The sequence below is a fragment of the Cucurbita moschata genome, unplaced genomic scaffold (genome assembly GCF_002738365.1).
Source record: "Cucurbita moschata cultivar Rifu unplaced genomic scaffold, Cmos_1.0 Cmo_Scf00009, whole genome shotgun sequence".
Classification (NCBI taxonomy): domain Eukaryota; kingdom Viridiplantae; phylum Streptophyta; class Magnoliopsida; order Cucurbitales; family Cucurbitaceae; genus Cucurbita; species Cucurbita moschata.
Window position 1 is genome coordinate 973,710 of NW_019268525.1, and position 25,027 is coordinate 998,736.

The 25,027-nt window shown below is 37.5% G+C and overlaps 3 protein-coding genes across 8 annotated transcripts; 2 read left to right on the top strand and 1 right to left on the bottom strand.

The window, feature by feature from the left end:
- The first annotated feature begins 70 nt into the window (after window positions 1-70).
- Window positions 71-5,437, top strand: LOC111447675 (ultraviolet-B receptor UVR8-like). Of its 2 annotated transcripts, none has more exons than XM_023086956.1 (11): window positions 71-468; window positions 1,237-1,310; window positions 1,405-1,489; window positions 1,745-1,876; window positions 1,952-2,188; window positions 2,400-2,645; window positions 2,825-2,868; window positions 3,407-3,589; window positions 3,729-3,819; window positions 4,738-4,781; window positions 4,915-5,437. In XM_023086956.1, the coding sequence occupies exons 1-11, from the start codon at window positions 243-245 to the stop codon at window positions 5,035-5,037; spliced, it is 1,485 nt and encodes a 494-aa protein (XP_022942724.1). In that variant the 5' UTR covers window positions 71-242; the 3' UTR covers window positions 5,038-5,437. The 2 variants fall into 2 exon arrangements, with proteins under 2 accessions (XP_022942724.1, XP_022942725.1); XM_023086957.1 differs by having other exon boundaries at window positions 72-468; window positions 2,406-2,645.
- A 591-nt stretch (window positions 5,438-6,028) lies between these two features.
- LOC111447791 (protein HESO1) lies at window positions 6,029-9,822 on the bottom strand. Of its 3 annotated transcripts, none has more exons than XM_023087132.1 (10): window positions 9,627-9,822; window positions 9,301-9,383; window positions 9,028-9,215; window positions 8,745-8,909; window positions 8,210-8,388; window positions 8,027-8,122; window positions 7,759-7,828; window positions 7,341-7,462; window positions 7,001-7,111; window positions 6,029-6,896 (listed from the first exon to the last, which is right to left on the bottom strand). In XM_023087132.1, the coding sequence occupies exons 3-10, from the start codon at window positions 9,161-9,163 to the stop codon at window positions 6,375-6,377; spliced, it is 1,401 nt and encodes a 466-aa protein (XP_022942900.1). In that variant the 5' UTR covers window positions 9,164-9,215; window positions 9,301-9,383; window positions 9,627-9,822; the 3' UTR covers window positions 6,029-6,374. The 3 variants fall into 3 exon arrangements, with proteins under 3 accessions (XP_022942900.1, XP_022942902.1, XP_022942901.1); XM_023087134.1 differs by having other exon boundaries at window positions 9,670-9,816; XM_023087133.1 differs by lacking the exon at window positions 9,627-9,822 and having other exon boundaries at window positions 9,301-9,608.
- Window positions 9,823-16,619: 6,797 nt separating this feature from the next.
- Window positions 16,620-24,887, top strand: LOC111447319 (ARF guanine-nucleotide exchange factor GNOM-like). 3 transcript variants are annotated; one of them, XM_023086417.1, is made up of 6 exons: window positions 16,620-16,814; window positions 16,914-17,023; window positions 17,167-17,226; window positions 18,743-19,553; window positions 20,464-22,385; window positions 22,577-24,887. In XM_023086417.1, the coding sequence occupies exons 4-6, from the start codon at window positions 18,819-18,821 to the stop codon at window positions 24,324-24,326; spliced, it is 4,407 nt and encodes a 1,468-aa protein (XP_022942185.1). In that variant the 5' UTR covers window positions 16,620-16,814; window positions 16,914-17,023; window positions 17,167-17,226; window positions 18,743-18,818; the 3' UTR covers window positions 24,327-24,887. The 3 variants fall into 3 exon arrangements, with proteins under 3 accessions (XP_022942185.1, XP_022942186.1, XP_022942187.1); XM_023086418.1 differs by lacking the exon at window positions 17,167-17,226; XM_023086419.1 differs by lacking the exons at window positions 16,914-17,023; window positions 17,167-17,226.
- The last annotated feature ends 140 nt before the right edge of the window (window positions 24,888-25,027 follow it).

The window sequence follows — 25,027 nt, forward strand, 5'->3', positions numbered from 1 at the left end:
TTTTTTTTTTTTTTTTTTTTTTTTTTTTTTTTTTTTTTTTTTTTTTTTTTTTTTTTAGTGTGTTGAACTTAGGGCACTTCATCCTTCTTCCATATCACTTCCTCAAGTCCACCAAACTCCAAATTGAAATTACTCTCTGTTTGCGTGGAAACCGCACCAAAATCCGAGACCTCGAAAGAAACTGGCACCTTTGCTTTGTTGGATCTTACGTAATTTACTCTTTTTCTTTGGAGTAAATCGATATGATTGGCGAGGGGAACAGAGGAGAAGAAGGGATAGTGAAAATGGAAGAGGATGTTAAAGAGAACAAGATTGTGTTTATGTGGGGGTATCTTCCCGGAGCTTTGCCGCAGAGGACACCGTTGCTGTGTCCGATGGTGGTTCGACTTCCGGGAAAGGATGGCACTGACGGTCAAGTTTGGAGGGATGTCTGTGGTGGAGGTTGTGGGTTCGCCATGGCCATTTCCGGTGATTTTTCTTTGAATCATCTTTTCTTTTCCTTTTTGTTATTTCTTTATGGGATTGTGTGTATATGTGTGTGTGTGCGTGTCTTGTTCTGGTTTGTGTTGGGATTTTGTGAGTTCCTGCATTGCTGGATTTTGTTGATATGGTGAATGTTAGTCTATTATGTTGTGGGGTGTGCTTTTTGGCGGCTGAAATTTTGTTCAATGTAGCGAGGAAGTGAGTTTTGAGTTCTTGGGGATTTTGGAAATCTGAAAATGCTTGTTCTGAAATGGTTAATACTCAAAAACTCATTTCGCTTCAGAGTTTTTGCTTGTTTTCGATGTTTTGTTCTGATTGAACTTATATTTGCATAGAGCGAATAGAGTTCTTTTTTGTTCCCCTGTAATTTCTGAGCGAGGTGCTGATTTTTATTCGTCTTGACTCAATTTGTATTCTTTCCTGTGAGTTTTATCTTTCCCTTCTCTAGATTGAAGCTGTGTGTCTTCTTCTTTTTATTTGACGAGGAATTGTTGTTTCTTATGCATTGTTTTTGTTCTTTAATCTTTAACAATTTTACTTCCCAATGTCTTTTCAGTTCTTGATCTGTGTAGTTCTATTGATTACATTTTGTTCTCTATCGTGTACTCAACACTTCATTTAACTACCGGTCCTCACGTTTGTTGCCTTCAATGATTGTTTATGACTGCGAATAATGGATTATATAGTTTTCTTCACATTGTAGTTCTTTCTTTTATTTGATATTTACTCCTTATGTTTTCCTCATTTAATCAGCATCTGGAAAACTCATTACATGGGGCTCTACAGATGATCTTGGTCAAAGCTATGTGACATCTGGGAAGCACGGGGTATAAGCCATACACAATGTGCACTGAATTTAAATGTTTTACAGTTAGTTCTTAATGTACTTACCTGTGAGCATATTTCAATGTTTTTCTCAAGGAAACTCCGGAGCCTTTTCCTCTTCCAACAGAAGTTTCTATAGTAAAAGCAGCAGCTGGTTGGGCCCATTGTGTTGCAATTACAGGTAAACTATTTCTAGTGATTTTAAAGCGCGAGACGCATCATTTCCTTAAGCGCAAAGTCCCCCCCAAAAAATGGTAATAATAATAAATGATCACAATAGAAAATGTAAATGAATTTTTATATCTGAAGGAATTAGATGGCTTGCCATTTAGAGAAAAGAGGATTTTTATTTCCTATGAGATCTGTGAGATGGTTTGAATGATTATTGTATTGCTAAGTGAACCTGTCTAGTGCATTTTCTACTGTGTATGTACAGATAGAGGAGAGGTCTACACATGGGGATGGAAAGAATGTGTTCCCTCTGGAAAGATCTTGGGTGATCTGTCTGTTGGGGCTGGCTATGAAAAGGATGTATTAGAAAGGCAGTCCTCTTCCGTGATAGATCAAGGTACTGCACGAACTTAGTTATCATAAGGGGATCTTCGAAGTTTTTCTCACTGCCCTTTCATGTTCTTTGTGGCAGCAAGTCCCCGTTTACAAGCTGCACGATCTACTGGTGGTGTTGTTTCCAATATTGAAGCTAGAGGTGGTGGAGCAGAAAGTACAAAGAGGAGACGGGTTTCATCGGCAAAGCTTGCAGCTGAGAGCTCGTCGTCAAGTGATGACACTCTCTCTGCACTTCCCTGTCTTGTCACTCTTAATCCTGGGGTGAGAATAACCTCTGTATCAGCTGGAGGGCGTCATACGCTAGCATTGTCAGGTAAGTCTGGTTTAGTATATATAAATTCTGTCCACTCGTCCCCGTCATGTATTCGAACTCAATTTGGTCCAAACTTTTCCTAGCTGATTCTATTTGATCCACTTAAGTTGTATTTTAGAGTCATAAAAAATTAATTGGTCAAGGAACTTCGAATACTTTATTAGAATAACATGAAATACAAAGCATATAATGCACCCTAATGTCTTCAAAGTTTCAGATATGGGACAGGTCTGGGGTTGGGGCTATGGTGGAGAAGGACAGCTAGGTTTGGGTTCCCGCATACGTATGGTTTCCTCTCCACATCCTATACCTTGCATCGAGTCACCTTCTTTTGGCAAAGATAGAGCCATGGCTCTTGCTCGAGGAAGTGCAAGTTTAGAGGGTCACGGTAGTAGAATTCCAGGAAGCTATGTGAAGGGAATTGCTTGTGGAGGACGTCATAGTGCAGCAGTTACAGGTTTTGTGATGTTTCTTTTCCTGACATAAAGTAGCTGCATAAACTTTCTGTTGCTTCATCAGTTGCTGTTTCTTATGAAATATGATGCTTGATTAACCTATACATCCTGTTTGTCATATTGTCCACTTTAAATGATAAGCTTCATGTATTTGATTTTTCTCTGATCTTTTATGCCACAGATGCTGGAGCGCTGCTAACATTCGGTTGGGGACTGTATGGACAGGTGAATTTATCATGTTAATCACGTGCTTCATTCCGTTTTAGTACTTTCCTCCCGCCGTCTTCATTCCATTCCATCACTTTTCATTGTGAGAATTTCCTTTTTGTTACATGATCATGCGTACTTCATTAGCGGTAAGACAATATGTGGGCATCTTTCTTGTGCTGGTTGTTCATCGCCTAGCCTTTTCCACCGTGAAGTACGCTATTACAATTTGGTGTGCTAGACATGTTCTATTCATTAATTTCTTTTTCTGTTCTTTTTCACTTATTACCTAATAGCCATGCCTCTTTCATTTGCACGTTAAATAGTTTGATCCTTTGTACAACCCAACATCAGCTGGAGTTTAATATTTTGACAATTGATCAATCTTCAGAATCCATCTGTAGGTAAAGTAGAAAATGGTGGAGAAAAAGATACGTAGATGTAGATCAAGATCAAGTTCAATTGAAAAGAGATAATTCTTTCTGTTCCTTTTCCTGGACTTTATCTCTACTTCTTGTGCTGCTGCTATATTTTTGGCTTAATTTATGTCTTACAGTGTGGGCAAGGGTGTACAGATGATGAGTTAAGTCCAACATGTGTATCCTCGTTACTCGGTATCCGGATCGAGAGTGTCGCTGCTGGACTGTGGCACACAGTCTGTATATCTGCAGATGGTGATATATACTCATTTGGAGGAAATCAGTTTGGGCAGTTAGGAACAGGTGCTGATCAAGCTGAGGTATGCTTTAGTAACCGCTTCAACTTGTCAGATCATGCCAGCAGGCATCCTCGATCAGATTTCTATGATAGTATGCATTCTAAAGCAGAACAAAGTAATTTATGGCTATGTCTTATTTTGTTTCCAACCATTTATTCAGACACTTCCAAGACTTCTAGATGCAGCAAGTGTGGAAAATGTAAACGCAAAGGTTGTATCTTGTGGGGCTCGTCATAGTGCTATAGTAACAGGTACTTCATTGTTTACTTGGTACTATTCTATGTGCTTTTTGATTCATAAGACCCAGTCTTTAATTTACTGGGATGAAAAAGTTCAAATTTCTGAACTTTAAATTAGAAGTGAGAAATTATAAACAATAATGGTACAGAAGTCCAAAGCATGGGTGCTTCCGGTGGGAATTCACAAAACTTTAGGCACAGGCTAAAACTAAAAGCTAGTCATCACTGAGATTATTTGTGAGATTCCACATCGTTTGGTGAGGGGAACAAAGCATTCTTTATAAGGGTGTTGGAAACCACTCCCTAGCAGTCGCGTTTTAAAACCTTGAGGGGAAGCTCAAAAGGGAAAGCCCAAAGAGACAATATGTGCTAGCGGTGGATTTGGGCTGTTTCAGATGGTATCAGAGCCAGACACTGGGTGGCAGTATGTCAGCGAGGATACTACGCCCTCAAGGGGGGTGAATTGTGAGATCCCATGTCAGTTGGAGAGGGAAATTGAAAACTTCTCCCTTACATGCGCATTTTAAAATCTTGAAGGGAAACTCGAAAGGGAAAGTTCAAAGAGGACAATATTTGCCAGCGGTGGACTTGGGTTATTTGGGCTTGAAGTGTTGTTACATTATTTCTTGGGGAGAGAGAGACATTTTATGTTGGGAACTTCATAGAAGATCTAGTTGATCTGTGTTTTTTTTCTTCTTTTAAACCTCTTGGTTCTGAAGAAATTGTGTCTGTTTAGAAGACATCTAGTAGAACGAAAGGAAAAAAGGAGGAAGATATACCTGTTTAAGTCGAATTGTCACCAAGAACTTCTAAAGAACTATGTTATAACTGAACTTCTCTAAACTTTATGCATTATATTTGAAGAATTTGGATTGTTGGATACTCATTTTTGTGATATTCATTCTAACGTCTTCTTTCTCCAATTTCTAGACAATGGGAAAGTGTTCTGCTGGGGTTGGAACAAATATGGCCAGGTATGTTGGTTTGATTCCTTGTTTTCTTGTTCCTTAAAAATACTGTCACAAATATTCTGCAGTTTTTCATGTCCTCTTCATAAATGCATGTTTATAAGTTGTTTTCTTAGAAGTTTCCATTTACACACTGCAGTTGGGTTTGGGTGATGTAATCGACCGTAATATCCCTGTTGAAGTCCCGATCGAAAATTGCACTCCTACGAACGTTGCCTGTGGATGGTGGCACACCCTGCTTTTGGCCGAATCACCCACCTGAATTCCGACCCTCTTTCCGACATTGGACAAAGTTTTGTTAGTTAGCTGCCCCTCCTTTCAAAATGTTAGATTCAATTGTAAATGCATAGACAATAGCTTTCATCCATGTGCATGTACATTTATGTATGTACTCATTCTTTAATGGTCAGAGGCTATTAGGAAGAAATCCTATAAAGTAGTAATGGGGACGGTAGATGGCAGTTCCTGATTGAGGTAGATTATATTTATACCACATCTTATAAGTTAGAACACTTTCTCTTATATTCAAGTGTTTTAGGCTTATAAATGGTGATTTGAAGAATCTTGATGTAATATCATAACTATCACTATAAAGTTTTCTTTTGGTGATAATATGTCAGACGAGTTTGTTGGTTTTGGAGGAAAATATGTTTCGTCCTCAATATGCATTACATTGACCTTTCTTTTTCTGCTTATCTTTGGGATGACGGTCTCGACTCATGCATTACCAAGGCGAATAATATATTTGACATCTTTCAGTCAAGAGTTTCGTTATCATATCAAATATATTTAATAGATAGATAATGTAGTATTTCTAGTTGATTTTTTATTGGTTCGTAGTGCGAATGATTTGCATTAGTTCTATTGGTTGAATTAAAATAAAGTATTATGTAGAACGTGTGAAATATTAACGATACGCCATCGAAGTTATTGTACATATGAATAAAAGATGGTAGTGTGACTTGTAATTTGTGAATATTAAGCGGAGATGGTCTCATTGAATGCCGGTTTGGATTGCGAGTCACAGATCGGAAAAACATTCCAGTTCAGTGGAGTCCTCACCGTTCTCTTCCAGCTTTGACCTTTTGAAGGTAGATCACTAAAAATGTCCTAAACCTTCAATTATTTTCTATAGACATGTTTCGAGTCAATGATCAACTGAGCGTGTTTAAACCAACAAGATAGGAACAGAAATTAAAGACAAATAAAAACCAGAGGGCCACAATGCTAATGTGAGACAACGAGAAAGTAAATGATGGAATCAAGGAATAGGCCATTTGCTGTAATTGTTTAACTCGCTAGTTAAATTAAATGCCAATGCTAGAAATTCTATACCCCTTCTAGTCATACTCGGTCTTTAACCTCGATGGAGGAGACAGAATAAAGGTATAGATTAACAGAAAAATGGGGTATCATTACAAGCAATGTCTCTCAACTAAAAATGGGATATTAATGGCTTGAGTGACCTTTCAAACCCCAGCTGTGTAAGCACAAAAAAATGCAACGAAAAGGATAATGTAACAGAGAATGGCCATGTGGTGAGCAATTGAGCTTCCTTAGCCAAGTATGCGTACAAAAGCAAAGGTCAAACAATGTAGTTCACAGGACCTGTCTCTGAAATCTTGGCCTCCACTTTTGCTGGCCTTGACCATTAGAACTCCTCGAGGGTTTTGAGGGCTCCCCCACTTTCGAACTGTTAGGATTGCTCACACGTACGCCATTCGGGGGTTTGTGTTGAACTGATGGGCGAGACTGTGTAGTTCCAGTACGGGGTACCTGTGCGTTGATTGAGGGGGAGTTTCCCATAGTGAACCTTGGGGCATTGTTTTGGAACTGATGTTGAATATATGGACGGGAGTGTGTAACTCTGGCTTGGTGAAACTGTGGACGAATTGGGGGGTAATTACCAATATTAAACGCTGGGACACTAGCAGATCCAGATGACTTAATGATCAATTGCGATACTTGAGGTCGGGCTAAATCATTTAGGATATAATTTGGATGCAGATGAGCTGAGGTGAGCCTAAAATGGGTGCTCTGAAATGCTTCAGAAATCTTCATCAATTGCCTCGCATTAATACCCCTGGCTGTATTTGCTGGTTGCTCAAACGGATCTTCAATCTGTACAGCCATCCCGAACCCCACCACAACATCAGAGCATAGGCAAATGAAATGCCGCTTATGGAAAGCATGAGGTGACATAAAGAGAGGAAGAGAGACATTACAAATATCGTATATGTTTTTGGCAACCATCTCATATTGCTTTCTATTTCCAACCATTGTCCCGTGTAAGGACAAATTCCTAGCTCCGATGCTTTTGAACTTAAATCTGAAAACTGCACAGACAAAACAATAACAATAAAAGATTGTGATAGTTACAGAGACAACAAACATGACTAGCTAGCTCATTATCATCCCAAAATCAGGTGCCAAAACAATATAATTATTGCATGCTCTATTTAACTAGAAGCTGAAATGGATCATTTTACAAAAGTATAGAGATTATAATTGAACAAATGTTAAAACTAACAAGATGCAAGAACAATAGTTTAACTAAGATATTACCCTTGCAAGGAATGAAATGAAGAGGTCAGACAAAGAACTTTTGTTGACTGTTCTTGATTTGAACCTGGCTATGTTGGCTGCACATGTCTGTGCAATTTCTTGCTCAACTTCAGCCCTCACACCTGGTTAAATACATACATGCCACATTACTTCGTATTTCAATTCATAAACTAATATTTTAGACTTACTGATTGGTCTCATTTCTTTTATGGACAACACCTCGACTAATACACACACGAGTATTCCTTTGAGTTACATATGTATTTGCATAAGTTCTAAGTACATAATTGACCTTGGCATAGCTTAATTGATTAAAGGATTAGAAACATCTATCATTCGAATGTTCATAAGCATTCCTCATCCTTGCCAGATAAAGCAATTAAGAATGCACAAGACAACAAATTCTAAGCAAAAGTACCTTTGAGATTGTCGGCAACATTTCCTGGATATATGTCTTTAAGAGGAGGAAAGATGGCCGGGGAGCATGTCTGCAAAAAACATAAAAATAAATACCGCAGTAAGCTATTGAAGGAAGGAAAAAAAAGCAGAAATCGAAGATCGCCCAAGAAGGGGATCAACAATGGATTCAAGTATGTCATAGCGGATATGTACTAAGCTCAAGCAATCTAAGATGTAAGGTTCATAAATTTTAGCATTTGACAAAACAGCATTGGAAGAAAAACCACCTGCAAATGAAAGATCACAAGCAAACTGAGAGAGTATGAATTGAAAGTCCCCTGTTTTGGATTGTTGATGTCATGCGCTTTTGCCCATTCTTTGACCTACACAAAGCTAGAGAGGATAATTACTACATTGAAGCACTTTTTGGAAAGGGAGTTGAAGAGTTCGACAATGCCAAAAGAACATACAAGCATAACCATATCATGGAAGCGCCCATCTATGTCATTAAGCCACAACAAAATTTTAGACTTGATTTGCCCCACAAGATTATCAATGGAAATATCACAAGAAATGTTGTGCTGAATATTTTCGATCTTCAAAATGGGAACTCTTGCATGAGCGATTAATTGTAGCTTGTACCATCCACCTGCAGAAAGAAATTCTCAAGGAATAAGAAAACATAAATCCAAAAGAAATCGATCCTCCGTGCAGCCAACACTCACCACACTCGGAGTAACCCGATTATAACTAGGCAGGCTGGTCCTGTAGCAAGGTGGCTAACACATTCTATTGCTAAGAAATAACCTACATTCTTTATACACCAGGATACCAACCTCCTTTTCTATTTCTGTCAATGACTTGGGAACTCTATATGGTAAAGGGGAAACAATACTTCATGATGTAAAGAAAGATTCAACCTAAACGTTCCTAGCAACGTCTTACGAGTTCCTAAGTTAGCAAATTATGGGGAGAAAATGAAAGAAAAATGTATTAGAAGAGCACCTTTTTTCCTCAATGCTTTTTGAACATCTTTTAGTAAACTCTGCTTAAGCTTCTTCCCCGCAGTTGAAACATAAGAACCATTGTGCAATTGAACAGAGATATCCAAGTCTCCCCAACGAGAAAATAGGTTAGATACAAAGGACCCAAATGGGTCAATTGTTGCACCTGATTTGACCAGATAACCAAAATCTCATATATGAAAAGCTAACAACCTCAAGTCACAATGTCATGTCATTGATTGAACAAAGTTTGAAAAAGTAACTCTGAAGATCACAAGAAGAACCTCGCAGAATTTCAATAGATTGCACGACATCCCGCAACTCGTTAATGATTTGAAACCGCGCTGCCCAATCATCTTGCAACGGCTCAACCGCAGTTAGTATATCCTTGATGACATGATCCAGCATGTAACCATTCATTTTGACTCTCTATAAATACAGACACAATCTCAAGGTGTCAACAAGCAACAATCTGCAAGAGAATGAGACCAAGTTAAAGCAAAATGCTAATCTCACAAAAATGAAAGCGTTATGAAATTGCAATTGTTGTTCTCCACCTCAAGTTCTCTGCATAATTTAGTGTCTTCCTCGAGTACTTCTACACGGGTCTTTCTTTTTTGCTCTAAATCGAAGTCGAATTCTGAAACAAGCATCCACAACTCAACAAATTCAAACAAAACCACTTTCGGAGAATTCAGCTAATATGTGAATGAACCATCTACAACTAAAAACCCCCCACAATGCCAAACACAATACACAAAGCAAATAAGATTTAAAATACCCACTTTACGTAACAAAACCTGGTTGAATTTCAATCAGAACTCAAAAATTAAGAGGAATCAAGATAAACTCATCAGAAAGAAGGAAAAAAAGAAACGATTACCCGAAGCTAAAAGGCAAGAATCGAAGATGAAAAGGGTGAATACGCCGAAGCCTCTTGCAGAGCTTTAATTATCTTCTGGGTCAGCCAATGAAGATGGCCTTGCCTAAACCACTTACCTTTTTCTATAGTCAAAATGAAGTTGTTGAAGTGACAGTGCCGAGAAGAGCTTTGCTTAGGTAGAAGGGTTTCGTTGGTTTTTGGGTACAGGGAGAGCGGTCAACATAAGGTCGTGATTTATATTTTCTTTTTTCTTTTTCTTTTTGTTATAGTTTTTTTTTTCTTATTTTTGACCAATTTATCAAAAAAAAAAAAAAAAATCTAGAACTCAATTTTAATTTATTAAAATGTGATCCACAATGTTAAACAAAAAAAAAAAAACGGTCGAAGATTCCTAAGACCTCAAATCTAGAACACGATAACGTATAGCCTCGTTCATCCTATGCACAACAATCACGTGTCTAACTTCTGGATCGAGCACTACCTTTTCTAGATAAACTAAATTATATGTTCGGTGATGACGCTCCACTACCATAATTGTATTAAATATTGTTTTATTTTTTTTCATCGATTTTTTCTCCCTTTTTCTTAAATGGATAACTAAATTTAAAACTAAAATAAAATATAAAGAACTTAAAATGGATTGATATGCCTTTATTTCTAAATACACTATCTCCTTTTACTTTTGCTTTTACTTTTGCTTAAGATGTTTTAACTTTTGCTTTCTCCGTCATTATGATGGGCACTCTTAGGCTCCAACGAATATGTGCACAACCAATGACAGCTCATATTGGCCTTGGCCCATTCACAGCCAACACTTTTGGTCACTTCAGCTTCTTAAAACATACTAAAGAAGGTGGGAGTTGAAGAATCATGTAGTTGATTATTGAGTAGACCATGACTTTGAAGCTAAAGGGCTATAGCTGATGTCGTCTATTTTAGTCAATTATGTGTTATCGTAAGTTTCATCGTTTTAGGATAAAAAATACTATTGTTGTTAATTTTCGTTAGAAACGTAGTATTTTGTTTAAAAAATATACTTCAACTTTTAATAGCGTTTCAAAAATATCCTTCAACCTTAAAAAGTTTCATTAACTCCCTTGAAAATTTAAAAAGTCCAAGTATTAATCTAAAAAAAATATGAAATTTAAAGACTAACATTAACACCCTTCAAGCTCAATGTTTAAAAAAATTATTATGGTCAAGTTAGGGAAGAAAAATGTACGTTAGAACATTTTAATATTAGTTTTTAAAGGGTGATAAAAATATTTTTGAAAAAAAAAAAAAAAAAACATGCTGTTATCCGAGAAGTAAAATCAAGTGAACCAAACACGGAAGACAGTGTTGTAGCCATATAAAGAGAGAGAAAAACAAAGAAATTAGAACAAAAAAAGAGAAAGGAACCAATAAATAATATAAATAAATAAAGAAAAGCAAAAGGGTTTACAAATCCCAAAACAAAAACTAATACAACGAAAGCTTCAGACCCCAAAAACAGAAGACCCCATAAATGAGAATGAGAGAAAAAGAAGAAGAAGAAGAAGAAGAAAAGAAAGGTGGTGAGCATTTATTCCCCGCAACCTGTTCGACGAAATTCCCCAATGAACCTTCCAAGCAAAACAGCTCCATAAATATGGCGCATAGGCATCACTGCAACAGCCAAAATAGGCATATAGCATATCAATCAAGCCCAGCCCCGGCCATGTGCGATCTCTGAGACCCTTCTTTCTCTTTTCAGCTCTTTCAAATATACGTGTAAACTATCTCTTACACACACCAGGCAATTCTGAGCCTCTTCCTCTAAATTCTCTCCCATTCTTATGTCAAAGTGACTCCACTACTTTGTGGGCATTAACGGTGAGTTCCATAAAATTCCCTCCATGTACACCAATGCTCTCTCCCCTCACAAACCCATTTAGCTCATAACTCATGTTGCCTCAATTTTCCTTATGGAGAACAAGTCAATGGAATGAACAACACTCCTCTCTTTTTTGCCTATATGGCCCTCGTGGGGTTTGGGAGGAAAACAAAGCACTCTTCCTAACAGACGCATTTTAAAACTGTGAGGCCGATGACGATACGTAACGGGCCAAAGCAGATAATATATTACTAGCGGTGAGCTTGAGCTGTTACAAATGATATCAGAGTTAGACACTGGGCGGTGTGTCAATAAAGATGTTGGGGCCTCCAAAGGAGTGGATTGTGAGATCCCACGTCGATTGGAGGGGAGAACAAAACATTCGTTATAAGGGTGTGGAAACCTCTCCCTCACAAACGCGTTTTAAAACTGTGAGACTGACATCGATATGTAATTGGCCAAAGCGGACAATATCTGCTCGCAGTGAGTTTGAACTATTACAAATAGTATCAGAGCTAGACACAGGGCGGTGTGTGAATAAAGATGTTGGGCCCCAAATGGGTGGATTGTGAGATCTCAACATCGATTGGAGGGGAGAACAAAACATTTCTTATAAGAGTGTGGAAACCTATCCCTAACAAACGTGTTTTAAAACCGTGAGGCTGACATCGATATGTAATGAGTCAAAGTGGACAATATCTGCTCACAGTGAGTTTGAACTGTTACAAATGATATCAGAGCCAGACACCGAGCATTGTGTAAGCAAGGATGCTGGCATCATCGGTTAGAGAGAGGAATAAAACATTCATTGTAAAGGTGTAGACACCTCTCCTTAATATACACGTCTTAAAATAGTGAAACTGACAACAATACGTAACGGGTCAAAGCGATGAGTTTAGGCTATTACATGTCGTTTCTAAAGCCATACCCTTTAGGTTTGATCCTTGGTTGAGACCAAAAAGACATTATCCAGAACCACAGGAGCTGTCGTAGGTTTAGAAAGACAAATCTAGTTCCTCAAACACAAAACAACGATAGCCAAAAAAGAAAACATTAATGTTTAATAACATCGAGAAAAGAGTTGAAAAGTAAGGTTACATGCACATGCCTACCCAGCTATGGGATTAATGATTATCCACCTTAGTTTAAACAAAAAATAAACAATAGGGTTGAATTCTAATGTTACATGCATAGGTATTGAATTTGAAAACCATAGGTTTGTTCGTATATATCAACAATATTGTGTATATATAAAGACGTAGACCACATACACAGTATCTTAAAGCAACACAACCACAAAAAGGACGCGTAAATAGTGCCACTGATGGAGAGACAAGACTTTTTTGTTGTCTTTTTTACATAAACTAATCTTTCCACGTTTTAAATTGTTTAAGATACGGTTTATTTTGGCTCCAATATATATCGCCGTCACCTCATGATTAGTAAGAGGTTTTCACACCTTTATAAGAAATGTTTCATTCTCTCTCCAACCGACGTGAGATCTTACCGTTTCTGTACTTTTTGTAACAACTCAAGTCCACTGCTAAAAAATATTGTCCATTTTAGCTCGTTATATATCACCATCAACTTCATAGTTTTAAAACATGTCTACTGGGGAGAGGTTATCACACTTCTATAGAGAATGTTTCGTTTCCCCTCTCCAACCGTCGTCACTTGCATACATCTGCCTCTGATACCATTTGTAATGACTCAAGTTTAATATTGTCCGTTTTGGCCTGTTATGTATCGTTATCAGCCCCACAGTTTTAAAACACGTCTACACCCTTATAAGGAAGGATTCTTCGTTCTCCTCTCCAGCTAACGTGGGATCGTGAACGTTCTAAAGTTTGGATTTTGTGTGTAATAAGTAGGTTATAATTTTACTTATTTTGAGAAGACATGTAGTGAGAGAAAAAGAAGGGAATTTATGGGGAATGAAAAGGAAAAAGAGAAGAAGATGGTAAGGTAATAAAACAGTTAAAAGGGTATTTCAAGGTGGTGAGGTATGTTCCTTACTATCAGTCATCTGGGGGATGTTAATGTAGCTGACTGTGACCTTTTAATATCAGACGTTACTATCTATCTTTTTTTTTTTTTTTTCTTTTTTTAAATCTTATTCTGATCTGTGTGTTAAATCCACTGCTACTCACTATGTGAACAGAAATCAAAAGAGCTCTCAAATCTCATCCCAAAACCCTTCGCCTTCGCCTTCCATTTCTCCTCACTGTAAAATTCTCATTACTTTCAATGCTGTTTGCTGTTTTAGTATACATCACAACCATCACACTTTCATTTGATGCCTACTTTTTTTACTTCCATTTTTTTTACTTTTTTACTCTATTAGATCATCTTTAATCTGGGTCGATCGAGTTTAACCATAACTCCTCTTGAACTTCATGAAATCTAGCTAAAATATGAGATCGTCTCGTAGAACTTAGGTGGTAATTTTTTTTTTTTTTTTTACAAAATCAAGTTAAAATGTGAGTCACCTTTTTTACCTTTACTTTTTGTAGGGTTTTGAGTATTTACTTTAACTAAAAAAATTAATTTTAAATTACAATTTTATTTGAAACATTTTCTAAATTAGTATCTAAAAGAATTCTCGTGCATTTTAGGAATTTAAAAATCAATTAAATAAGTTTTGTTTGTTATTAAAACTCAACTTGTTCAATTAATACAAAATATTTAAAGAATCAATTTCAAACAAATGATTAATTGAAAAAATCCAAACGATTTAACATTAAATAAGAAAAATAAACCAATTATATACTATTAAAAAAATTTCCCTCCAAAAAATATAATTAATTCCCTATCATCTTATACTATAAATAACCTTAAAAAAAAACACTAATATATAGTCAATTGGAGAAACTTGTTTATATTAAGGTAATCTTTCTTACTCGCAATTGCATGCATTTCAAGATATATTCGATGAAGAGATTAAATATTCAAATTTTCGGTCGTAAAACAAAAATCTATGAATATAAGTTTTGTTTATCTCGTATTTGTGATGTAATATTTTCGAGAAAGAAATAAAATTATCGAGAGAGATAAATGAACGAACGAACGAGATGGAAACTAAACTCACAGCTTTTTTCCATTGATAAATTCTTCGCTTCCATTCAGATATATTCCGTACATGAAAAAGGAGACGAGGGAAGATGGAAAAAAGAAAAAAAAAAATTAAAACTTTAGTAGCTAGCTATAGCCATGGCTATAGCTTGAGCTCAAGGTCAAGCTGCTCTTCAGAGACGCAAACTTTGGCTCGTTTGAGACACGACCCAGAATCTGATCTGCTGTTTTTGGGACAAAAAGGGTGAGTTTGAAGATCGAGGGTGGGAGTTGGTTTGATGAGGAATGAACGGTTGGGATTGTTTTGGAGACGAGCACGGTCTCTTCGATGCACGTTCATGTGGCCACCGAGGGCCTGAGCTGACCGGAATTGTCTCATACAGAAGTTGCAGGAGTAGGACCTCGGCGGCCAGACGGCGGCGGCGGTGTCCTCGGCGAAGGCCTTCTCCTCCCAGGATGGCGACGGTTTGAAGGTGTTGGAGTAGTTGAGGATTTGTCTCCATAGATGATGAGTTTCTGCCATTGGAGAAGAATGGAGTTCTCTTTTTTTGGGGCAAAAATGCTATATATGGAGGAAAAAAAGGGTTTTTTATTATTATTTTTAATTAATTTTTTTTATAAAGGAATTAATGATTATTTTAAAAAATAATAATAAATAAAATAATTCAACATATTAAAATATTATATTATTGAAGTTTGAATAAATTTTAAGTAACAATTTATGTTGTTAATATATTTTAAAATATTTTATTTCATATGAAATATTTAAACCGATGATTTTTTTTAAATGGTGACGTGTATTAAATAAAATTTAAATTAATGTGATTATAAATTTCAAACTTAACAGGCTTTTAAGATATTGAAATATGATTTATTTTTTATATTAATTAGTTTAAGAAAACACAAGCAATGTAAAAAAAGTCATGCTCGTTGACCTTTATTATATTATTAAAACGTGAGAAAATTAATGTGTATTGTCTTTTTGTCATTTTGGTTGCCACCTAAAATGTCTTTACTATAAACCTATATTTAGATATATTATTTAATTATTCAGCGTTACAAATTATTATTTGGGTAAGGTTGATTTTAATATTCTACATGTCGAGGTTGTTAGACATACACACAACATATGCGATCCAGTCTTTCATCCTCTTTAAAGAGGATCTTCACCCGTGACATGTCTTGAATTAGGATCGTCTAGCTTGATCCTAATTGATACATAAAAATATAATTGAATTTGTACGATGACATCGATTAACCCGTACAGTGACTTTGGTGGCTACTTATTCAATTACACGTGCAATTATTTTTATATCAATTTAACACGTGCAATCAAATCATGTTTAACATGGGTCTCGTAACAATCTTGCAATACATTTGAATGATGTATAAAATCATTGATTATCATAGATGAATCACGTGCATACTTGATTGTTCTTTACCTTCGTCAAATTTTAAGCAAAACTCCTTGTCCACTCCCGGTCTCCATTTTCCTTGAGGTATTTGCCCAATTCCAATCAATTGAATTGGACATGCGCGCTTCTCTTGCTCTTAATGTTGTTTTTTCGAGCAATCTCCTCTAATTTGAATGACGTCTGTGTGTAAGGAACACGATGACATGGATTCAAATGAGCGACCTTTGAAGCATAGTAATCGGAGGAGATGACAATGTTGATTGTTGTTTGCAGCCAAGAAAAACAAAAACCTTACATTTGAATCTCACCCTCGAAATCAAAGGTGGAATCATACGAATTTGTGAAGTTAAACCAACTTAACGTCTCAGATCCATCAATCGGTGGTATGAATTGATGAAATTAGATGATGACGAGTGAAAAACAAAACAAAACCATGACGACACTCAAGAAAAAATCGACTTTTAACGGGTATATCTCTACTAAAATTTTAATATATTTTTTAAAAAATAAACATATTAATTTTTTTTAGTGAGTGAAATAAAAACTTAAATTTTTCTTATGTATTTAAATAAACATGGGTTCATAGATTAAAGAAAATTAGTAAAATTCAATAAAAGTTTTAAGAAAATGAAAATGAAAATGAAATAGTACTGCACTTTTTTTTTTCTCTCAAATTTTCTTTCCTCTTCTTCACAACCCCCCTCCTCCAGTCGCAAGGAGATCCCCCACCCCTCGCCGGCCGTCGCCTCCCTAACGGCTTTCCGCCGTTCGACTACCGTCGTTCCGGTAAATTCAGCTCCGACGCCGCCTCTGTATCATTTCGATTTCGAATTTGTTCTGGTCTAGGTAATTCTTGTTTCCCTGGGATGCGTGCTAATTTTAACGATTTATAGTTTATGCAATATTTCTTGTTTACTGGCCATTTTCGTTTTGATTTGCACCAAGGCTATGGATGGTAGATCGAGTGCGCAATGCCAAAATGAAGCTCTTTAATCTCTCCCTAGATCTCTTGTTCCTGCATATGTTGACCGCCTTTGCTCCTCTTCGTATCTCAAGTAATTCGTTGCTTTCTAGATCTTTGGTCGTCATTTCTGTGTTTCATTTTCACATACACATTTCCTTGTATATCTCTGTGCCTAGAGTGATCGAGTAGGATCTTGTTTCTCCCTCCTTCATTTTCGTTTGTTTGGTTGCGTAGGAAGCTTCGATAACGTACTATATTCCATGAGGAACAACCCCGCCTGTAATCGACACGGCCGTAAGTTAACATTTTCTTTGTGAGGGGCTTAACTATGAAAATTCAGTGTGTTCGAGGTTGCGATTGTTGAATTTCTCGACATTGTGAAGAATTTGGATCCAAAAACAACGTCGAATATCCTTCCCTTTTCCTCGTTGTAGAAATAATACTCATAATTTAGCTTTTAAAACCGTTCTTGTTTTGAATTTGAAATAGAATTTTGGAGAGCGAAAATGAAGGTGGGTATTTCAAAGGTTCGTCAGATTCGAGATCGCATTTCGAATTTGGGCGCTATTTTTCTCTCTCTCCGTTGTCCATTCTTATACTTTTGTTTGTGCTTCCTGCCATGTCAAGAGGGCTATAATTATTGCAACGATGGTGCTGCGGCTATTGACACAAAAGAATTCTTCATCGATGCATTCTGTCCTAGTGTAAATGACAAAGATTTTCAAAGTGAAGTTTCCTATAGAATAAGTAGTTTTTTTTCCCTATTTCAGTAGTTACATTTCTTTGCGATCTTCTCATCCCCACTCTGGCCCATCCTTACTTGCTTCAATCTTCACGAATTGCACGCGGAGAGAAATATTCCTTATTAAGCAGTTCTGGTGTCCTATGTAAAATATATTATTACTTCGACAATGTCCTTGGGCGTGTGGAGATTGTTATTTCTCTAATAAGTTGGTTGGCACAGCGTTTTCAATGTTTTTGCCTTCCCTCATTCCAAAAGAATATGGATTTGGGGGGCTAGAGTATTCCTTCTTGCTTTGATCCTTTTCTGCAATATACCCTTATGCATATTTAGGTTTTTTCTTCGAGATCCTACTGTTCAAACCTTGTTTTCTTTTTAAAAGAAAAAGATGCAACGGTCCAAACTTTACGTTCCACACTCTATTAGCTTTTTGCTTGAGATCTCAACCAATTCACCCAGTACTTTGCACTTACATGGATAAGCATGATCTCCAATTTTTTTCATGGTGTTAGAATTGATTCACGTTTCTAGTCACTTAGGATTCTTTTATTTAATCTGAAAGATACAATGCTGGTGCTGGAACTCAAGGTTGAAGCCTAATCAATACTCGTCCTGTCTTGTCTCCATTTACAGACTTTTCAGCTAGCTTGCGCGGAGAATCATTCTGGGTTTAGAATTGCAGGCTTTTGATAGTCGTATTTGGTTCTTTTTCATGTAATCTCTGCCAACATGAACTTCTTTCTACAAACAATAAAATACAGTTTCAGACAACTACTTTCTTGGAATGAAGTGTCTTCTAGCATGATTTCTCCAGTCAGTCTTTCTGGAATGTAGTTTATTCATTCAATTAAGTAGGAACTTGAAATTTAGCTTGGAGTGTTATCTACCTTTTCTATCATTTGTTAAAATTGATTAGAGGAGCTTTCTATTAGACACTGTGCTATTGCACCTTTTCTTTTTGGGAAAATTTTAGCTGGAGCTTTCATTCCCATATTTTAACTGTTAAGCTCATTGAATTTAGTACTTCTAAATAAATATGTCTCTTATCTGTGTATGTTGTGATTGTAGACATTAGGTAGGTTTCTGCTCATTCTTCTCACAGTACGTGGTAAACTTTAGTACTGTGAAGGGAACATATCCAAAGATGGGGCGCTTGAAGCTGCAAACTGGAATCAATTCAATTGAGGAAGAACCAGAGGAGTGTGATGTCACATATACGAATAAAACTGCTTTAGCATGCATGATTAATTCAGAAATTGGTGCTGTATTGGCAGTAATGAGAAGAAATGTTAGATGGGGAGGTCGATATATGTCAGGTGATGATCAATTGGAACACTCTTTAATTCAATCACTGAAGTCATTAAGAAAGCAGATATATTCATGGCAACATCCATGGCATACAATCAACCCAGCTGTGTATCTTCAACCATTTTTAGATGTAATTCGATCAGATGAAACTGGGGCACCTATTACTGGGGTTGCTTTATCTTCTGTGTACAAGATTTTAACTCTTGACATGATTGATCAATACACTGTTAATGCTGGAGATGCCGTTCACTTGATAGTTGATGCTGTTACCTGCTGTAGATTTGAGATAACAGATCCTGCATCAGAAGAAATGGTCCTGATGAAAATACTTCAGGTTCTTCTTGCTTGTATGAAAAGTAAGGCATCCATTATGTTGAGCAATCAGCATGTCTGCACCATTGTTAATACTTGTTTCCGCATAGTGCATCAGGCAGCCTCAAAGGGTGAGCTATTGCAACGGATAGCTCGCCACACAGTTTATGAGCTTGTTAGGTGTATCTTTTCACATCTTTCAGAAGTCAATACCACAGAACGTGCATTGGTCAATGGCAATAGTTCCAGCAAACAGGAGGTACTAATTTATTTTCTGTATTTCTCTGTGGCTAACTTCTAGAGATTACTAAGATGGGTGTTGAAGCTAAAATGAAAAGAAATTTATTCATTTTGTGCACGATAGTTTTACTTTACCTTATGGGAAGCATCTCTTTTCAGTCACACTTCCCCTGATACAGTTCAAATAATGGTAGTGATAGTAATGAAGCAAACGGGGTTAAAATTGCAACTCTTTTTATGGGATAATATCTCACATTATCAAAAGTTCTTCTTGGTAAAATGCTAGTTCTAAGTTCTTACCACTTTTTAAAGGACTTTTGAGGCTTACCTTTGGGGAGAGACAAACTTTTAGCCTCATGGCCTATGACTTCTTTGGTTTATTAGAGGCCTACTTGAGTTGTGAAACAAATTTTTAGCTTCATGCTTCTTTGGTTCGCAAGAGGCTTATGCCTCCATGAGAATGCACCAAGGTTTAAAGTCCTTCTACGTCATGTAGTAGAAGAATAACATGAATTTATTGCCTTTTCTTCAAAATCGAAACTCCACTTGTTTCTCTATTGCTAAAGAAAAACACTGGAGACAAATGTTAACGAGTAAGGAAATCCTGTATGTCACGGTGGTGATGATGTTGAGAATGAGCTTTAGAATTTTTGTCGAGTTTTGGAAATATCTTTTTGTTTTTTTAATTTTATTTAACAATAATTATTTTGTCCACGGTACATAGCTTTGCTTTTTTATGTTTTTATTAATATTTTTTACATTTAGAACGAGGCTTATGCGTCATTTCTTTTAGATAAAAATCATGAAGAATGCTTTTAACCTTTTAAAACATTATCATTTTATTTATATTGAAACTGTTAAGTTGCTCTTTGCCAAAAATTAAAAAGAAAATTGTTAAATTGATTTATGAATTATGTTCTCTTGTTCAGGCTGGTAGGGGGGCTAATGATGACTATGTGCTAGGAAGTAGACTGTTGGAGAATGGCAACCTGGGCCATGAATTTGATGGTCAATCGTCATCCAACAATTTCGATTCCAATTCTCCGTCAGGTTTGATGGCAACTGGGATGGAAGAAAATTTACTTGAGGATGGTAGTGTGAAGGATACGGTTCCATTTGACTTTCATCTTATGAAGGAACCTTATGGGGTCCCCTGCATGGTGGAAATTTTTCGATTTCTCTGTTCATTGTTAAATCTAGTCGAGCATATGGAGTTGGGTGCTAGATCAAATACCATGGCTTTTGATGAAGATGTTCCTCTTTTTGCCTTGGGATTGATAAATTCAGCAATAGAGCTGGGTGGCCCTTCCTTCCGCCATCACCCTAGGTTATTGAGTTTAATCCAAGATGAATTATTTCGAAACCTTATGCAATTTGGTCTGTCAACAAGCTCGCTGATCCTTTCAATGGTTTGTAGCATTGTTCTCAATCTATATCACCATCTGCGAACTGAGCTGAAGTTGCAGCTTGAGGCTTTCTTTTCATGTGTGATTTTGAGGCTTGCTCAAAGCAGGTATGGGGCTTCATACCAGCAGCAGGAGGTTGCCATGGAGGTTCTTGTTGATTTCTGCAGGCAGAAAACATTTATGGTCGAGATGTATGCAAACTTAGATTGTGACATAACTTGCAGTAATGTCTTTGAAGATCTTGCTAATCTTCTGTCCAAGAGTGCTTTTCCAGTTAATTGTCCTTTGTCCTCAATGCATATCCTTGCTTTGGATGGTCTTATTGCCGTTATTCAGGGAATGGCTGAGAGGATAGGTAATGGAACTGGCCTAGAAAATACTCCTGTGAACCTTGAGGAATATACTCCTTTCTGGCTGGTAAAGTGTGAAAATTACAGCGATCCTAATCAATGGGTTCCATTTGTGAGAAGGAAAAAGTACATCAAGAGACGTTTGATGATTGGAGCTGATCACTTTAACCGTGATCCCAAGAAAGGACTCGAATTCCTTCAAGGAACCCATCTCTTGCCCGATAAACTTGATCCGAAAAGTGTAGCCTGCTTTTTTAGGTACACTGCTGGTCTGGATAAAAATCTGGTTGGTGACTTCCTTGGAAATCATGATGAGTTTTGTGTCCAGGTTCTTCATGAATTTGCTTGGACTTTTGATTTTCAGGACATGAATTTGGATACTGCTTTGCGGCTGTTTTTGGAAACTTTCCGACTCCCTGGAGAGTCACAGAAGATACAAAGGGTGCTTGAGGCATTCTCGGAGAGATATTATGAACAGTCACCTCAAATTCTTGTGAATAAGGATGCTGCTCTTCTACTCTCATATTCACTTATAATGCTCAATACGGATCAGCACAATGTTCAAGTGAAAAAGAAGATGACGGAAGAAGATTTCATTCGGAACAGCAGGCACATAAATGGAGGCAATGATCTTCCGAGAGATTTCCTCTCTGAGTTGTATCACTCAATCTGTAAGAATGAGATTCGTACAACTCCAGAGCAAGGCAATGGTTTTCCGGAAATGAACCCTAGCCGATGGATAGACCTGATGCATAAATCCAAGAAATCCTCTCCATTCATTGTGTCTGATTCTAAAGCCTACCTTGATCGTGATATGTTTGCTATAATGTCAGGGCCAACAATTGCTGCTATATCTGTGGTATTTGATCATGCAGAACATGAAGAAGTCTATCAAACATGCATTGATGGGTTCTTAGCTGTTGCAAAGATCTCTGCATGCCATCATCTTGAAGACGTACTTGATGATCTTGTTGTGTCCCTCTGCAAGTTCACAACCCTCTTGAACCCATCATCTGTTGAGGAGCCCGTGCTGGCCTTTGGTGATGATACAAAAGCGAGGATGGCTACTATGACAGTGTTCACCATTGCCAACAGGTACAGTGACCTTTTTTTTTTCCTTGTAATTAGCTTTGGGGTTTCTTTGGTGGTCTTTTTATTATACAAAAGCGAGGGTGGTCTTTTTAATTTTTAATTTTTAATTTTATTTTTTGCATTACCCTTTTATGTTCTTTCATTTCTCTAATGAAAGCTTTGTTTCCGATTAAAAAAAAAAAAAAAAAAAACAGGTATGGTGACTTCATTCGTACAGGTTGGAGAAACATCCTTGATTGCATCTTACGGTTGCACAAGCTTGGTCTTTTACCAGCTCGTGTGGCCAGTGATGCAGCTGATGAATCAGAACTTTCTGCTGACACTGGGCATGGAAAGCCTCTTACGAGTTCTTTATCAGCTGCTCATATACAGTCAATTGGAACTCCCAAGAGATCTTCTGGATTGATGGGCCGGTTCAGTCAGCTCTTATCTCTTGACACTGAGGAGCCAAGATCACAGCCTACCGAACAACAACTTGCAGCTCATCAGCGCACCCTTCAGACTATTCAAAAGTGCAATATTGACAGCATTTTCACAGAGAGCAAGTTTCTTCAGGCTGAATCTCTATTACAGCTGGCACAAGCACTCATATGGGCTGCAGGACGACCCCAGAAAGGAAACAGTTCTCCTGAGGATGAAGATACAGCAGTCTTCTGTCTGGAATTGTTGATTGCCATTACCCTGAATAACCGAGATAGAATTGTGCTTTTGTGGCCTGGTGTTTATGATCATATATCTAATATTGTGCAGTCAACTGTCATGCCCTGCGCCCTGGTGGAGAAAGCTGTTTTTGGACTTCTCCGGATTTGCCAGCGGTTACTTCCTTATAAAGAGAACCTTGCTGATGAACTTTTGAGATCTCTGCAACTTGTCTTGAAGCTAGATGCTCGGGTTGCTGATGCTTACTGTGAACAAATTACACAGGAAGTCAGTCGTCTAGTGAAAGCAAATGCTTCTCATATTAGGTCCCCATCTGGATGGCGAACAATAACATCCTTACTCTCCATTACAGCTCGCCATCCAGAGGCTTCTGAGGCAGGATTTGATGCTCTACTATTTATTGTATCCGATGGTGCTCACTTGTTACCGGCAAATTATACCCTCTGCATTGATGCTTCTAGGCAATTTGCTGAGTCTCGTGTTGGACAGGCTGAACGCTCTTTGCGAGCATTGGATCTTATGGCTGGATCTGTTGATTGTTTAGCACGGTGGGCTAGGGAGGGTAAGGAAGCTGCAAGGGAGGAGGAAGCCATTAAGATGTCGCAAGATATTGGAGACATGTGGCTGAGGCTTGTGCAAGGGTTGAGAAAAGTTTGCTTGGATCAGAGAGAGGAGGTTAGAAACCAGGCTCTACTGTCATTGCAAAAGTGCTTGACAGTTGTTGACGAAGTTTACCTTCCACATGGTTTGTGGTTACAGTGTTTTGATCTTGTGATCTTCACAATGCTTGACGATTTATTGGAAATTGCACAAGGACACTCACAGAAAGATTACAGAAACATGGAGGGGACGTTGATCCTTGCCATGAAACTCTTGTCCAAAGTGTTTCTACTGTTACTCCAGGATCTTTCTCAGTTAACAACCTTCTGCAAGCTATGGCTTGGCGTTCTCAGCCGAATGGAAAAGTATGCAAAAGCTAAAGTTAGAGGGAAAAGAAGTGAGAAGCTTCAGGAGCTAGTGCCTGAACTCCTCAAGAATACCCTGCTTGTTATGAAAACTAAGGGGGTGCTAGTTCAGAGGAGTGCGCTCGGTGGAGATAGCTTGTGGGAACTCACATGGCTGCATGTAAATAACATTTCTCCCTCGTTGCAATCAGAAGTTTTCCCCGATCAGGATTCCGACCGCTTAGTTGGTCAGGGTGAAAAAGGTGGCCAAACTTCCAGTGAATCAAACTCTTCTTCAACTGAAAAGGTAGCGCCTGACAGTGTCGGAACTGTAGGGTAGGATCATTCAGTTGGAAATCTCAAGCTCTTTCTGCTAGGGATGTCGCTATGCATATACCTTGACCACCAGGATTAAATTTTTTTGTCTAGAATTAGTCTGTATCAATCCAGATAATCTTAAATTTACAGAACGGATCCTAGGGCACTTCATATCTATACCTGGAGCTTGCTTTGTTACAGATCTGTACAATTAGAGGGAGATAGTGCAGTGAATTCGTGTTCCAGACCCCAGGTATGCTTAATGATCTTTTTGGCTTTCGTCTTCTCCGGAAAAGCGTTTCTTCTCTTTGCAATTCCTGATCACGGAGTTCCCCGAGTTAAATTGGTTCATTCTAAACCATGCTGTTTGTTAGTGTTGTTATACGTACGGTACAAGTAGCCATAGATTTCAATCTTGTCCTTTTTGCTTTTTTGTCAGACATTCTGAATTCTGGAGGCATATTATCATTCATCTTTGAATGAAGCATGTACTTATTATTTTGTATTACCTTGCTGAGTAATGTACAGAATCAACCAGTTTGCTAGTAACCACATGGTATGTTATGTAGTAGTATGTTTCTTTGGATAAATGGCAGGAATTGAATTGGAGAGGGAAACATGGTTGGATGAGATGAGGAACCATCGTTATTAATTATTGACATTTCGTATCAGATCATTGTTTTTTTTTTTTTTTTTTTTTTTTTTTTTTTTTTTTTTTTTTTT